Source organism: Balaenoptera ricei, chromosome 1 (genome assembly GCF_028023285.1).
Source record: "Balaenoptera ricei isolate mBalRic1 chromosome 1, mBalRic1.hap2, whole genome shotgun sequence".
Taxonomy (NCBI): Eukaryota; Metazoa; Chordata; class Mammalia; order Artiodactyla; family Balaenopteridae; genus Balaenoptera; species Balaenoptera ricei.
The window spans coordinates 114598449-114611700 of NC_082639.1; the positions used below are offsets into that span (position 1 = coordinate 114598449).

Here is a 13252-nt window from a genome sequence, read left to right on the forward strand (position 1 = left end):
CAGCACTGGATGATAAGACAAAGAATTCCATTTGGGACATGATACGGTTGAGTTGCCTATGGGACAATGAGGCAGAGGTGCTCGGTGGGCAGCTGGACCAATAAGTCTGAAGCTTGAGTGAGAGGTCAGTGCCGGCTGTGCAGATGTTGTGATAGCTAAGACAAGGAGACAAGACAAAACTAAAACCATCTAGGAAGCATGTGTAGGATAAGCAGAGCTGTGGCCAGTGTTTTGGAGAACACTGGAGGTGGGGGAGCAAAGGGGAGCCCAGAAAGGAGTTTGAAAAGGAACAGTCTTAGGAATGGGAGAGTTGAGAGGGGATGGATCTTAGCAGCTAATGGGACAAAGGGTTTTCAACAGTGTTGCATGCAGAGGAGAGGCTGAATAAGATAAGGAACAAAATGCGGTCACTGGATTTAGTAATATGGAAGTCACAGAAAAACATGGCACCAGTTCCCTTCCTAAGCCCCAACACAACCTTGGAATCCTCAACTATGTGCTTCCTAATTGTGGCCCCAGACAATTAATTGGAGTTGGCACAAGAGTTGACACCTGCCTGACCTTCCTTGTTTGGTACAGGTGGGAGGGGTTACATCACTGGGGAGACAATCCATTCCTAGGACTGGAAAAAAGGACCGGGGCAGGGGAGGGAAGCCTTGAGCGGGAAGTGGAGTAGACCGAGAGGAAGGGAGCGGGATATAGGTAAGAGAAGATTTAGAACAGATGCTAAGAGCTGACCTGGGATCAGCAAAAGACTTGTGAGGACCCAGATGAGGGCAGCTTCATGGTAGCACCTTGTCCTGCAGTTGTGGGATTTTCTCCATCAATCCATGGCAAGCTGGGGTAGGAAAAGTGAATAGGTTTGATTATATAGGGATTGATACCCAGGGTTTGCTGTTCCAAGTGACCCAGGACAACTTATTCTTGGGGACCTTTGAACCTTCAACTGAAAAACAGATGTGTTGGACGCATGATCTCTCTGGCTTCATTTCTAAGTTCCTGGCAATGGTCCACGGTAATTGTGCTGTTTGGGTCTCATTCCATTTGGATACAAAACCTCTGGCCCAGAGACCAAATCTTACCCATTGCTTGCTTTCCTCAGGCTGAACCTTCCAGGTAATTACTGCTGTGTTCACTCAATTTTCCCCTGGTGGGTTGCTCTGACTGGTCTGAGTCTCTGAAAGGTTAAGGACAAAGCAATGAAAGAATTATAAACAGTATTAATTAGTGATAGTATTAATATTTCAAATGGAATTAATAGCTCCCAGTCACGTGACCAGATACATTACTTTTATAGGTAATTATGATAAGTAATTAACACTAAATAAGTGATTCCTAGCCTGGTGCCTGGAACATTTTCTTCTTCCCTTTCCTCAGAACCTTCTGAAAAGCACTCTTTTTGGCTAACCCTATTTCCTACCTTTATCCTTAACAGGCCATAATATGAATTTAAACTATCGTTCAAATATTGTATTAGTGAGGTAGGCTTTGTTCCCAATTTTAAAGCGGGAGGGTCCAAGCTACAAATGGCAGACGAGCATAAAAATGTTCAGTTGCCCTCACCATTTATTTAAGACAAACCGAAGAAGACAGTAATGACGTAACGGTTTACTCATTAATGAAAGTGGGGGAAGGTGGGGAGAGGTCATAGCTGCTGAGGGTCCAGGGGAACTCATTCTTTTCAGTTGGCATCATAGGCCAGCACTTGAAGCAGGACTATGGAGTCAGGTGTCTTGGATTTGAATCTGGCTCTGCCACTGGCCAGGAAAGTGACCTTGAACAGGTGGTTTTACCTCTCTACTCAGTGTCCTCATCTGTAAAATGGGATGATAATAGAGTCTACCTCCTAAAGCTGCTGTGGGTTTTGGATGAGCTGACGTATCTGAAGCACTTATGACACAGCTGGCTCGTAGTAAGCGGTGTGTAAATGTGGCTGCTTGAAATATTATAATCTTTTTGGAGGACAGTTGAGCAATATGTATCTAAAGCCATTGAAATGTCATAATTTTTGACCCAGTTATCTCACTCCTGGGAACGAACCTCAAAGAATTAATTTAAGGAAAGAGAAAGATTGTAACTATGGACAAAAGTTTTGAAACCATTTTATGTACAAAACAAATAAGAAAAAACCTAAAAAAACCCACCGAAAGGGTAATGGTGAAATATATGTTGTATAAACATGATGGAATAGTCTGCCCTGGTTAAGATTATCAACATTAATTACAGGGACTTCCCTGATGGTCCAGTGGTTAAGAATCCTCCTTCCAATGCAGGGGTTGGAGGTTTGATCCCTGGTCGGGAACTAAGATCCCACATGCTGTGGGGCAACTAAGCTGGCGTGCCTTAGCTAGAGAGAAGCCTTTGTGACGCAACAAAGAGCCTGAGTACTGCAACTAAGACCCGATGCAGCTAAAAAAACCAAAAACAAACAAACAAAAAAAACATTAATTACAAATACATAATGAAGTGTTTATGAAGTAATGTTTGATGAAACAAGCGATCACAGAATTGTATATCTGTTTTGATAACTTTATAAACAATTGGCACATGTTGTCTGGCTTTCTGTGTTTGGTAATTAGAAAGGACTTCTTGAGATTTACTTTTAGGTATTTTATTTTATTTATCTTATTTTATTGGAAGCAAGTTTATTTAAAGAGACACATTCCATATGGATAACGCAGTTCATCTGAGAAGGTAAGAGCGGCCTACTTTTAGGTATTTTAAAAGTAGGTTGATTACTAAACAAAATTCACGTTTAAATTAGGTGTTGCGCATGTATGCAGAAACCTTGCCTCTCGAGTGCTCAGTCATCTGCTGTGACTGCCGAGCCCTGACCCGGCTACCCAACCCTCCTCTCCCCGGCCAAGTCACCTACGTTCCACGCGAGGCACTGACTCCTGCCACGCTGTCTGTGACACTTCACAGATGAAAGTGTCTCAAGGGCACCTCAGAACCTGGCAGCACGGTGTTTGGCACGTAGTTCTCACTTAAGAAATGCTTGTTGAATTATATATACGTGTGTGTGTGTGTTCATATGTGTGTGTATAAAGCATATACGGTGCTTGAATTTTTTCTCCCCTCTTGGTCAGAGTCTTCATTAGGGGGAAAAAGGGAGAGGATAGGGGTTCTCCTCATTGCCAGCAATGATTCAGGGCAGCAAATACTTTGCTTCTGTTTTTGTTTTGAAATTTCCGAGGCCTCTTCCGTATGCTAATCAAGTGTTCCAGTGACAAAGCACCTTCCATTTAACTAGTGTGTGTGGCACCACCCTGAGAAAACCAGCCTTATGGGGACACCATATTAATGCAAATCAGACAATTAGAGGACAGCACTAGACAATATGTAATCAAGCGCCAAAATGCACACAAAAAGGAAAATGTTTGCTACTATGGTCATATTAAAAATTACACAAGACTAATTTATAAAACAGAAATAGACTCACAGACATAGAAAATAAACTTATGGTTACCAAAGGGGAAAGGGGGCAGGGAGGGATAAATTAGGAGTTTGGGATTAACAGATATATACTACTATATATAAAATAGATAAACAACAAGGTCCTACTGTATAGCACAGGGAACTATATTCAATATCCTGTGATAAACCGTAATGGAAAAGAATATAAAAAATTATATATATATATATAATATATAATAATAATATATATAAATAAATAAAGAATATAAAAAATAATATATATAAATAACATATATATATATATAAAGAACTGAATCACCTGAAAGTGACACAACATTGTAAATCAACTATACTTCAATTAAAAATAAAAAGAGGGGCTTCCTTGGTAGTGCAGTGGTTCAGAATCCGCCTGCCAATCAAGGGAACACGGGTTCGAGCCCTGGTGCGGGAAGATCCCACATGACGCAGAGCAGCTAAGCCCGCGAGCCACAACTATTGAAGCCCACGCGCCTAGAGCCCGTGCTCCGCAACAAGAGAAGCCACCGCAATGAGAAGCCCGCGCACCACAACGAAGAGCAGCCCCCGCTCACAGCAACTAGAGGAAGCCCGCGCACAGCAACGAAGACCCAACGCAGCCAAACATAAATAAATAAAATAAACAAATTTATTTAAAAAAAAGAAAAAAATCACACAGGAATAACTTTTAAAATTTCCCTCTCAGTATATAATTTGCTCTTATTTCTAAGGAATTTTAAGGGTCTCTTAAAGTCTCAATCCATGTGATTATGGTGAGATGGAAAGAACATTAACTGATAATTAGGAAATTTATGTTCTAAATTTGGCTCTTCTACATGTATGATTTTGAACAAGTCCCTTCTTGTCTCTGGGCCTGTAAAATTAGGGGGTTGAACTTGATGATCTCAAAGGTCCCTTATGGCTACTAATGTCTGGTTCATGAAGCCTGGGAGTTCTGACGCCCTAAAACTCTGCTGGAACCCAGGTGTGCTTCTCTCCCTGCCTTTGGTGCAGCAGAGTCCAGGGCCTGGGAGCACGGGTGGTGGGGGAGCTGAATTTGCTGTGTCTTGTCCTGGTTCCCACCCCTCCTAGAAGAAGGCTGAGTATCTGCTCCGAGCTCTTCTCAGAGGAGGCTGATGGCCCCAGAGGGCCAGAGGGTGTGATGTCCAGGGTTGAGGCTGCACCCGATTGCACCAGAGGAACTGACAATCTGCCCTCTGTTTTCCCATTAGACCTGTGGATCCTTTGGTGAATAGTCCATGATTTGCAAATGGGGTTTGAAATAGGAGGGTTCTTATAAAATATTTTTATCCTGCAACTCCCTTCCTCCCCTCGGAAGACTCCAAGGTGCCCATCACCCCTTCACCTCAAACAGCGCCCCGCATGGGTTCTACCCACCCAGCCTGGTCCCGAGCTCTGAGCTCTTTGGATCGCTGGTGTTGACTCTGGCCACCAGAGGGCACTCTTGTAACGTGGAAACCAACAGTTCTCTTCGCGTTGCTCGCGCCTGGGTCCCATCTTTGCCAGAACATCTGGACTTGCTGAAGCCTTTCTTAAGTGATTCTCAACCAGGCACGGTTTCTTCCCCTGGGGGGAACATTTCACCAGGTCTAGAAGAGGAGGCTGGGGGAGGATGCCACTCGTATCTAGAGGCCAGGGATATACTAAACATCCTGGAATGCACAGGATAGCTCCTCACAGCTAAGAATTTTGCAGCCCCAAATGGCAATAGTGCCAAGGTTGAGAAACTCTGCTCTCCTTGAATCTGTTGTCTAAAACACAGAGTGCACCACCTGGAAATTTATGTCCTCTGAAGCTGAGCTTTCAGTCTCCTGGGTTCACCTACTCCAAAAAGAAATTTTAGAAAAGTGACCACAAAGCATTTTTCATTGTCTGAAACGTGGGGGTCATAGCAACCACAAACTTCTGAAGAGGAGGAGGGGTCAGGCAGAGGGCACGTGGGGGTTCCTGTTATGGGACCCTGTTCCCGAGGCTGGCCTCTCTGAACAGGACCCAAACCCTATGACAGTGTGATCCAGTTCTTTGCGCCACAGCAGACAACACTACTAGCTCTTTGTCTCTCCAAACTGGACAGGATGATGGGAAAGCCCCAGGCTGGGTGTTTGTCCTTCTTGTAGGGCTGGGGATGGGCCTGTGACTTTGGGAGCAAGTGAGAAGCAGTTTTCACGGTAGCTCCTAGGATCTCCTGGGAGCGACACTCTGAGGTCCCCTTTTTTGGCGTCTGGGGTAAGGGAGGGAGACTGTGAAGAAGCCCACTCACAGATCCTTTCTCCTGGCCTCTACCCCGCTTGGAAGCCTGGGAGCTGGGTTCCTTGCTCGTCTTAACCTTTCTGTGCGGTGAGGGCTTAGCCCTGCCTTACTCTGGGTCTCTCCTTCCCCAGTCCATCCATGAGAACATGCGCCTGCCACAAAGGACTGAGGGGCAGAGGGTAGCAGAATGAAGAGGGAGCTCTGAGAGAGGGATGCACCCCTACTCCTTGGATGAGGGCCGGGGACAAATGATGGACAAAGGGACCCTCTGTGCCTCCTTAGTTCCTGCTCTCCATCATGGGAAGAAAGTGGAGACAAATCCTAAACCTGTAATGGGCAGCCTAGAGATAGGAGAGCAATATGGTTCCATTGCCTTGGCTCCTGGGACATTCTTCTCTTGTGGCCTTCCCTTGGTTGAGCAAAAGACCCCTCTCTATGTGTCCCCTCCTCCCCCAGCCACCTGATGCTTCAGTGGGCTCCCCTTGTCATTCTCAGGACCTGGGGAGCAGAGGGAGAGGGAACACTTCCAACTCCCTCCTTCATCCCCAACCCTTAAAACTCTGCTCAGAGGTCCATGGCAGGGATCTGGGGGTCATTCTGTGAAGACCCCTGCTCTGCTCTTAGGTTCCTTCCTTGAGGCTGGTTTCTCACTGGCCAGGGCAGCTCCTCGGGCTACAGTTTCAGCCTTTCTCTCTGGGACATGATGGCAGCAGAAGGGAGGAGAGTGGCTGGCTTGATTCCTACTGCTGCTTGGTTCCTACTTCTCCTCCCAAACCCCCCTCCCCCCTTCCCATCAGGAATCTTGGGTGGTGTTTAGCTCCAAACCAGATCAGAGGGCAGCAGAAACGCAGCAGGGGGTGGTCAGCCAAGAGGGAGGTTTGCCAAGGGCATTTTATTCATGGTCTGCCGTGGAGTATTACAGAGCTGAGGAGGCCCATCCCTCCTGACCCCACTTGTTTGGGTCTTGGGGAAAGGAGGGGACAGGAGCTCCCAGGGTCACAGAAATCAGAGGGATTGGAGAGAGCTGTACGGAGGGGCAGGAGAGAGAGGGAAGACCTTAGCCTGATGAGGGACAAGGGCCCCAGAGAAGAAAGGAGTTGCCCTGAGACTCAGGGAACAAAACAACTCCTGACCCTTCCCCAACTTAGACTCTTAATTTCCCGTCTCATGTGGGCAGGTATGGGGTCTTTCAAATGATGGAAACCTATGGAAACCTTATTCTCATTCTCCCTCAAAAAAAGTTGAGATTAAGAATGTCTCCTTAATCTGATTAGCAATTTGGTGGGAGGGGACACTCTGCCTCAGTTTTCCCCATCCCCACATTCGCTTTTTCCCTGCGATGCCCCCCATCTCCTTGGGTGCAACTACGTTCCTTCAGATGTTCCTTCAGATCGTTCTACAATTTAAAGCTGTTTCCAGCCAGGGGAAGGAGCAAAGCCAGAAGGGAGGTAGATAAGAGGTGAGATGGAGTTTGGGGACACCCCCCCCCACTTCACATCTTCCTCCCCCATTAAGGAGGATCCAAGGGCCACACTGCTTTGAAGTTCTCCAGATTGGGGGACACAGGACTTTCCTCTACAATGTAGGGTTCCTGCCTCTCTGAGGAGAAGCCCTCCCTGGGATCCATCGTGAGATCAGGCTTTACCTCCAGCCCCTCGGGCCTCAGGCATGAGAGCCAGAGCCTCTCCCCAGCCCCCTGCGCCAGCCCGGCCAACAGAGGAAGGCCGGGAAAATGCCGGGCCGCTGGGGCCCCTGCGGGTCCTGGGAGCAGGGTGTCCGGCATGGAGGACCCTGGGAAGTGCTGCCCTGTGGCGACAGGGGGCAAAAAAGGCCCTGAGAGGTGGGGCCAGTCAGAGGGGACAGGGGGTGGCAGGGGAGGGGTGAAGGAGGCAAAACTGGGAGGCTCGTCTTGGGGGCTCCCCAAATAGCAGCAAGGGCTGAGCCGGCAGGGGGCTGGGGCAGAGCCAAGTCCTAGAGAGAGAGAGAGAGAGAGAGAGAGAGAGAGAGAGAGAGAGAGAGTCAGTGAGACCCCGCCACTGGAGATGTCTCCTTTCTCTGCCCACTTCCCATTTCTTTTTGCTCCTGCTTGAAACCTTCTCTCCCCACCTGTGCACCTTCCTTTTTTCTTTGCTTCACATCTTATCGTAAATGTCATCTCCTTGGGGAAGCCTCTGAGCCTTCCCAGCCTGGGTGAGAGCCCCTGGACTCCCCCCTCATCCTTCCTGGTACTCTCCTCCAGGGCCCCGTCGCTCAGAATCAGGAGTCATTTGTGTGATTATTTAATATCTGTGTTCCCAACACTGTGGTGGCAGGAACTGTGTTTCATTCTGGATCCTGGGATCCAACCCAGCCTGGCGCGTATTAAGTGCTCAATAAAAATGTGTTGGATGAATGAATGAGGGTATTCTTTGCCATAACTCAATGGATCCATTCTTCACTCTCCTCATCCCTGTAGCAAAGGACTCTAGTTCTATTCTAGCTGGACAAAGATCTAGTTGTGTGACCCTGGGTTTGTCATTTAAGTTCTCAGTCCTCAGTTCCTTCATCCATAAAACCCCTGCTCCCAGCTAAGATCAAGCAGCGTCATGGGGCCTGCTGAGCTGTGAGGCCAAGCATGTGGGGTGATCCCCAGCCTTCCCCTTCTCTGGCTGGCTCTGGCCTATAGCTCTCCTCCTCCAAGAAGCCCTCCCTCCTTCCATTTCTTCCAAATCTGCCCTGTTTCCCCAGGATCCTGCAATAGGGGCTCCTAGCCTGGGATCTCTGGAGATGATTATATAGAACTTCACACCACTTTCTATAGTTCAAAAAACCTAACTCCAGTTCCACATTTTTTCTTAGCAAGTATCAACCCAAGGGGATGACATCAGCAGGGCTATAGTTAGTAAAAACTGGAAAAACAATTTAGTTATTACTTAATTCATCCGATTTATTTGGTAGGAACAATATTTCTGATGTTGGATTTGTGAAAGGGGAAAATAGTAAAAATGATCCTTCATGAGGAAAAGCGTGGAGACCCCTGCCAGAGTGTACCTTCTCCTAGGTCACCGTCCTTTTCTTGGGTCCTTAGATGACGTGGAGACTGCTGTTTTCCCCCAGGAAGGTTGTGTCCCCTGGGGCTCCTGGGGGCAGAGTCCCCGCTCAGGGCCCCACAGCTGAGTAGGCATGTGGAGGAGATGGGTCTAAGAGTCCTCCTACCCCTCCCCGCCCCTTCCCAGCTCTGGTCCTGCAGCTTCTGCCCCTGGCTCAGTAGTCCTGGCCGCTCTTCTGCCCAGAAGCAGCTTCTTCTCTTGACACCAAATGCTGTGAGTGAAGGTGGAGTGAAGGGCTGGCACACCCTTCTGGAATCCCGATCCAGAAATGGGCATGTGGCTGCTACTAGACTCCCAGGGACCTAAAACTCCTTAGTGTGCCCCAGGACCCAAGCACAGGCAGGGCCTGTGTACCCGCAGAGGGCAGGCAGGTGCAAAATACCTCACGCCAAGCGGGGGCTCGCCAGGGAATATTTTTTGGTTTCCCCCTCATAGTTTCCCAAAGAGAGCAGCTCTGTGCCCCAGGCATTCCCAGCACTGGGAAGGGGTGGGTGTGGGTGGAAGAACAGAGAGGTGTTCAGGTGCTGTCTTGCTCCAGGCTGCCAGACTTGTGGCCCTACGAGTCCTAGCAGGTCTTGGGCCGCCCTACGCCCACAGCCTTGGCTGCGCTCATGAGGACCCAGAGCCAGGCGCCCTGCATTCTCTGGGAGGTGGGACCTCTGGGCTCTCAGCTGCACTTGGGTGGGGTGAGGGCCATGGGTCTTTGTTCCATGAAACTGCCAGAAGTGGAGGGATAGGTCTTGGGCCTCTGCAGAAGAGCCTTGTGTTGGTCAAGTGTCTCTGTGATCTTTTTCACAGAAAATCTGACTTTGCCTCTTCCCAGCTTACAGCCCTGGAAGAACTGGCCTCTGCCTGCATTTTTGCCGTGTCCCCCTCCCTCACCATGTGCTGTCACACTGGCTTCCTCCCGGTTCCTCTTTCCTGCCCCAGGACCTTTGCACACCTTATTCTCTCTGCTTGCCATGCTCTCCTCTCTCCCTCTGAACTAAGCTGGCACCGATTTACATTTTGGGTCTCAGCTCAAATGTCACTTTGTCAAGGAAGTCTTCCCGGTTGCACCCTGAACTTCCCTGTAGCAGTTAGCACAATTATCATTACTTATCTACTTGTTGGATTATTAACTGAATGTCCACAAACCCCCTCTTGTCTACAAGCTCTATAAAGGCAGTCTTGCTCACATTGGCACCCCTGGCCCTAGGACAGGGCCTGGCACATTCAACAGGAGCCCATGAGCTATTTGTTGAAAGAAGAAATGAGTGAATAAGGGAATGAATGGGTGAACTTTATCTTCCCCATCTCTCTTCAGTTGGGCCTCCTTCTCCACCCATGGCCCCTGCCTTGGTTCTGTCCCCATCATCTTCTGCCTAGATGATCTTCCAAGCCTCCAACATCAGTTGTGTGCCTCTTCCACCCCAAACTCTACATCAACCCAAGTCGTCTTTGTAAAATGAACATCTGGATGTGCCTCTCCCTCTGGGTCCCTCCTGTCCACAGGATCAAGTCCAAGCCCTCTCAGCATGGCTTCTGAGGCCCTCCGTGACCAGACGCCTGTCCGCCTCGCCAGCCTCGTCTCTCACCCGCCTCCTTGTCCCCCCTCCCATCACGCACCTTACTCTCACCCGGTAAGCTACCAGCAGATCTTCAGATTTACTACACTCACTTGCAGCTTTTTACTTCACAAATGCTGTTCCCTCTGCCTGGGCATCTTTCTCCATCTTCTTCACCTGCTCAGGTGTAGCCTCCTCCAGGAAGCCCCAACTCAACTGCATTCCCATAGCACCTCGTGCTTCCCTGAATCTCAGCATCCTCCCATCTCTGCTCCCTACTGATCTCCGAGCATCTTGAGAGCCATCTTTCATCTGTGGGTCCCCACACTTCGTAAATAGCTGGTGAGCCATAAATGTTTGTTGAATGAATACATGACTTATCCTTTGACTCATGCCCCCTCACCCATGTGCTCAATCAAAAGGGTCCTCCCCTCCTCTGCTTAAGATTCCCTGGGCCCTCCCCAGTCCTGAGCACTCACGGTGGACAATGCTGCCGCTTCCCTTCTTGTCCCCGGAGGCCTCTGGTGGTCCTTGAGGGGTCCGCTGTCCAGCCAGCTGCTCTGCCATGGCCCGATGGTTGAACAGCGTTCTATGCAGGAGCTGGGGAGTGAGGAGAAGCAGGCTCGGGGGTTGAATGGGCCCTGCCTGGCATGTATTCCCCAGTATACATTGTTTGTTTTAATGACCAGTCATTAAAATAATGAAATACTCTCATAATTGTTGTTAAGTCAGCACTGCCCACATGTCCTGGACCCTCCCCTGAGACCCCCCCCACCCCCTTCCCTGTGATCCTGGCACAGAAGGAGTTGCCCTCTCTCATAGGCAGGTGCTCTACTATAGGGATTGTTAAATATGTAGGGGTGATTCAGAGTATCACCCCCACCCCTGGGACACACAGGGACTAGGATGCAGGGGGAGAAGAACACTGAAAGCTGATGGGCCCCTGAGGCAGAGAGGAGGGCTGGGGGCCTCCTGGACAGAGAGGCAGGTTCTGGTGGAGCTCTGCGGACAGGACCAGCCTTCATGCCTACCTCGCTCTGTACACCCATGGGCACCAGGGCTGGTCGAAACAGAGCAGGGGCCCCCAGCAGCAAGTGGAGGGATGGCGGTGCCCGCACCTCCCACAGAGGGTAGTTGACTACGATGAGCTTGCTGAAGTTGAACTTGTAAGTGAACCTTTTGCCTTTGGTCTTGTGCAGGATCCTCTTATTGTAGTAATACCTGGAGATTCCAAGGTTGAGAATAAAGGGTTGGCCCAGTGGCAGGGAGGATGCCGTCAGAGACCCAGCCACAACCCCTGTCCCCAGGCTGGCAAGGCAAACCCCGAGCTGTTCCTGGATAACCACTGGACATCTTACCATACTCCAGAGCCTTTCCCAAGCCTCGGAGGGGCGGGAACCTGACAGGGGTGCCAGAAACCACAGCTCTTTTCTTTGAACTCTGCCCTGTCTGGCCACGTTGTCTGCCTCCTCTCACCTGAGGGCCCGGCTCAGCTTGTCATAATTCATCTGTGGTTTGCACTTCCTGCGGCCCCAGAGGCGGGCCACCTCGTCTGGATCCTTGATGACAAACTCCCCGTACTCTCCCTGCTGCCAGGCGATGACATGGCGGAACTCCTCCTTCTGCAGCAGCTCCAGGATGAAGTGCCACAGCTGGATCTGCCGGGAGCCCGGGGACGACTCGGCCTTGTAGGCCCAGTCGGGGAAGGCCAGGCCTGGGGTGGAGAGGGGAGTGAGCGCCGTCCCACTGCTCCCGAGGCCTCTGGGGCACTGCCGGAGCACAGCTGGGGCACCTGGCGGAGGCTCACCTGAGATCCAGAGGTTACGGGAGGCGATGGCAGGGACGCCCTCAGCCAGGCAGCTGCAGTGCATCGTCCGCTCCGGGGGAGCAAGAGCTGTGTCTGGGTCTTGGGGGGAAATGGTCCCCCCTTAGGAGGAAGCAAAAGACAGCAGGGGAGAAGGAGGTGAAAGAGGAAGGAAAGAGAGAAGAGGGACGAGACTAGGGGAGGAAAGGGAGACTGAAGCAGGGGAGCAGGGTCTGAGGCAGGAAGCTCCCCCCTAGCCAGGCTGGGCCCAGCCTCCCCTGGGGACCTCCTCACTGGCCAGGGGCTGACCCAGGGCTCGGGGCTTGAGGCTGAGCCGCTTTATAGATGGGGAGGAATGCAGAGGGTCCTAGGTCCTGCCTCCGCTGGGGGATTTAGAGAATGAGATCTTTTCTCAGGGCTTAATAGGATTGGGGTTTTTCCCAGGAGGAGACAAGTGAAAATGTAATTAATCGTTGGCTCTTTCTAAACCTTGAGTGAGAGGAGTTGGCAGATACACAAACCCACACCTTTATAGTACTTAGAACAATTTTACATTTGAGAAGAGGAGGGATTTTTGTGCGTTTTATTCACTGAGGAGTCTCGAGCGCCTAGCAGAGTGCCTGGCGTGTCGTGGATGTTCAAGAAATGATTGTTCCCCCAGAATCACCGCCAGCAGCACGCCCAAAAGTCACCTGCCAAGCACCTGACAGTGTGTCCTGAGAGAACAGAGTCACCACAGTGAGTGCCGAATGTGGGAACTCCTAGGTTACCCTCCTCTGGACAAGGTATTAGGCATCTCTGGAAAAGTCCCTTAGCTTCCCTAGAACGCAGTCTCTCATTCCTGAAAACTTAGTTGAGGTTAGCCTTCAGAGCCCTGTCATCCCCTTTATAGTACTGCTCAATGTCACCCCGACCCCCCCACCCCCATGCATCCAGGAAAGGTGTTTATGCCCTTCCCCCGCCTCCCCTCACCACCAACCAATGGCGCCTGGGCAAACAGTGATGCTGGGGTAATCCAGAGGTTCCCCTTAGTCCCAGTACCATTTTACACTCTTAGCAACAACTGACATCCCCAAACAACTTCTATTTCTATGGGTTATGTTTATCAC

General features: G+C 50.1%; 1 protein-coding gene across 1 annotated transcript; it reads right to left on the reverse strand.

Moving 5' to 3' along the window:
* Positions 1-7213: 7213 nt before the first annotated feature.
* Positions 7214-12210, reverse strand: LOC132352089 (ETS translocation variant 3-like protein). Its single transcript, XM_059902406.1, has 5 exons — positions 12147-12210; positions 11816-12053; positions 11371-11560; positions 10819-10939; positions 7214-7674 (listed from the first exon to the last, which is right to left on the reverse strand). Exons 1-5 carry the CDS (start codon positions 12208-12210, stop codon positions 7214-7216), a joined length of 1074 nt encoding a protein of 357 aa, XP_059758389.1.
* Positions 12211-13252: the final 1042 nt, after the last annotated feature.

Coding starts and splice junctions, on each gene's coding strand:
- LOC132352089 (XM_059902406.1), bottom strand. CDS start 12,210: ATGCACTGCAGCTGCCTGGCTGAGGGCGTCCCTGCCATCGCCTCCCGT. Junction 12,054..12,146: donor CCGTAACCTCTGGATCTCAG/GTGAGCCTCCGC, acceptor TCTCCACCCCAG/GCCTGGCCTTCCCCGACTGG. Junction 7,675..10,818: donor AAGCGGCAGCATTGTCCACC/GTGAGTGCTCAG, acceptor CTCTCTCTCTAG/GACTTGGCTCTGCCCCAGCC.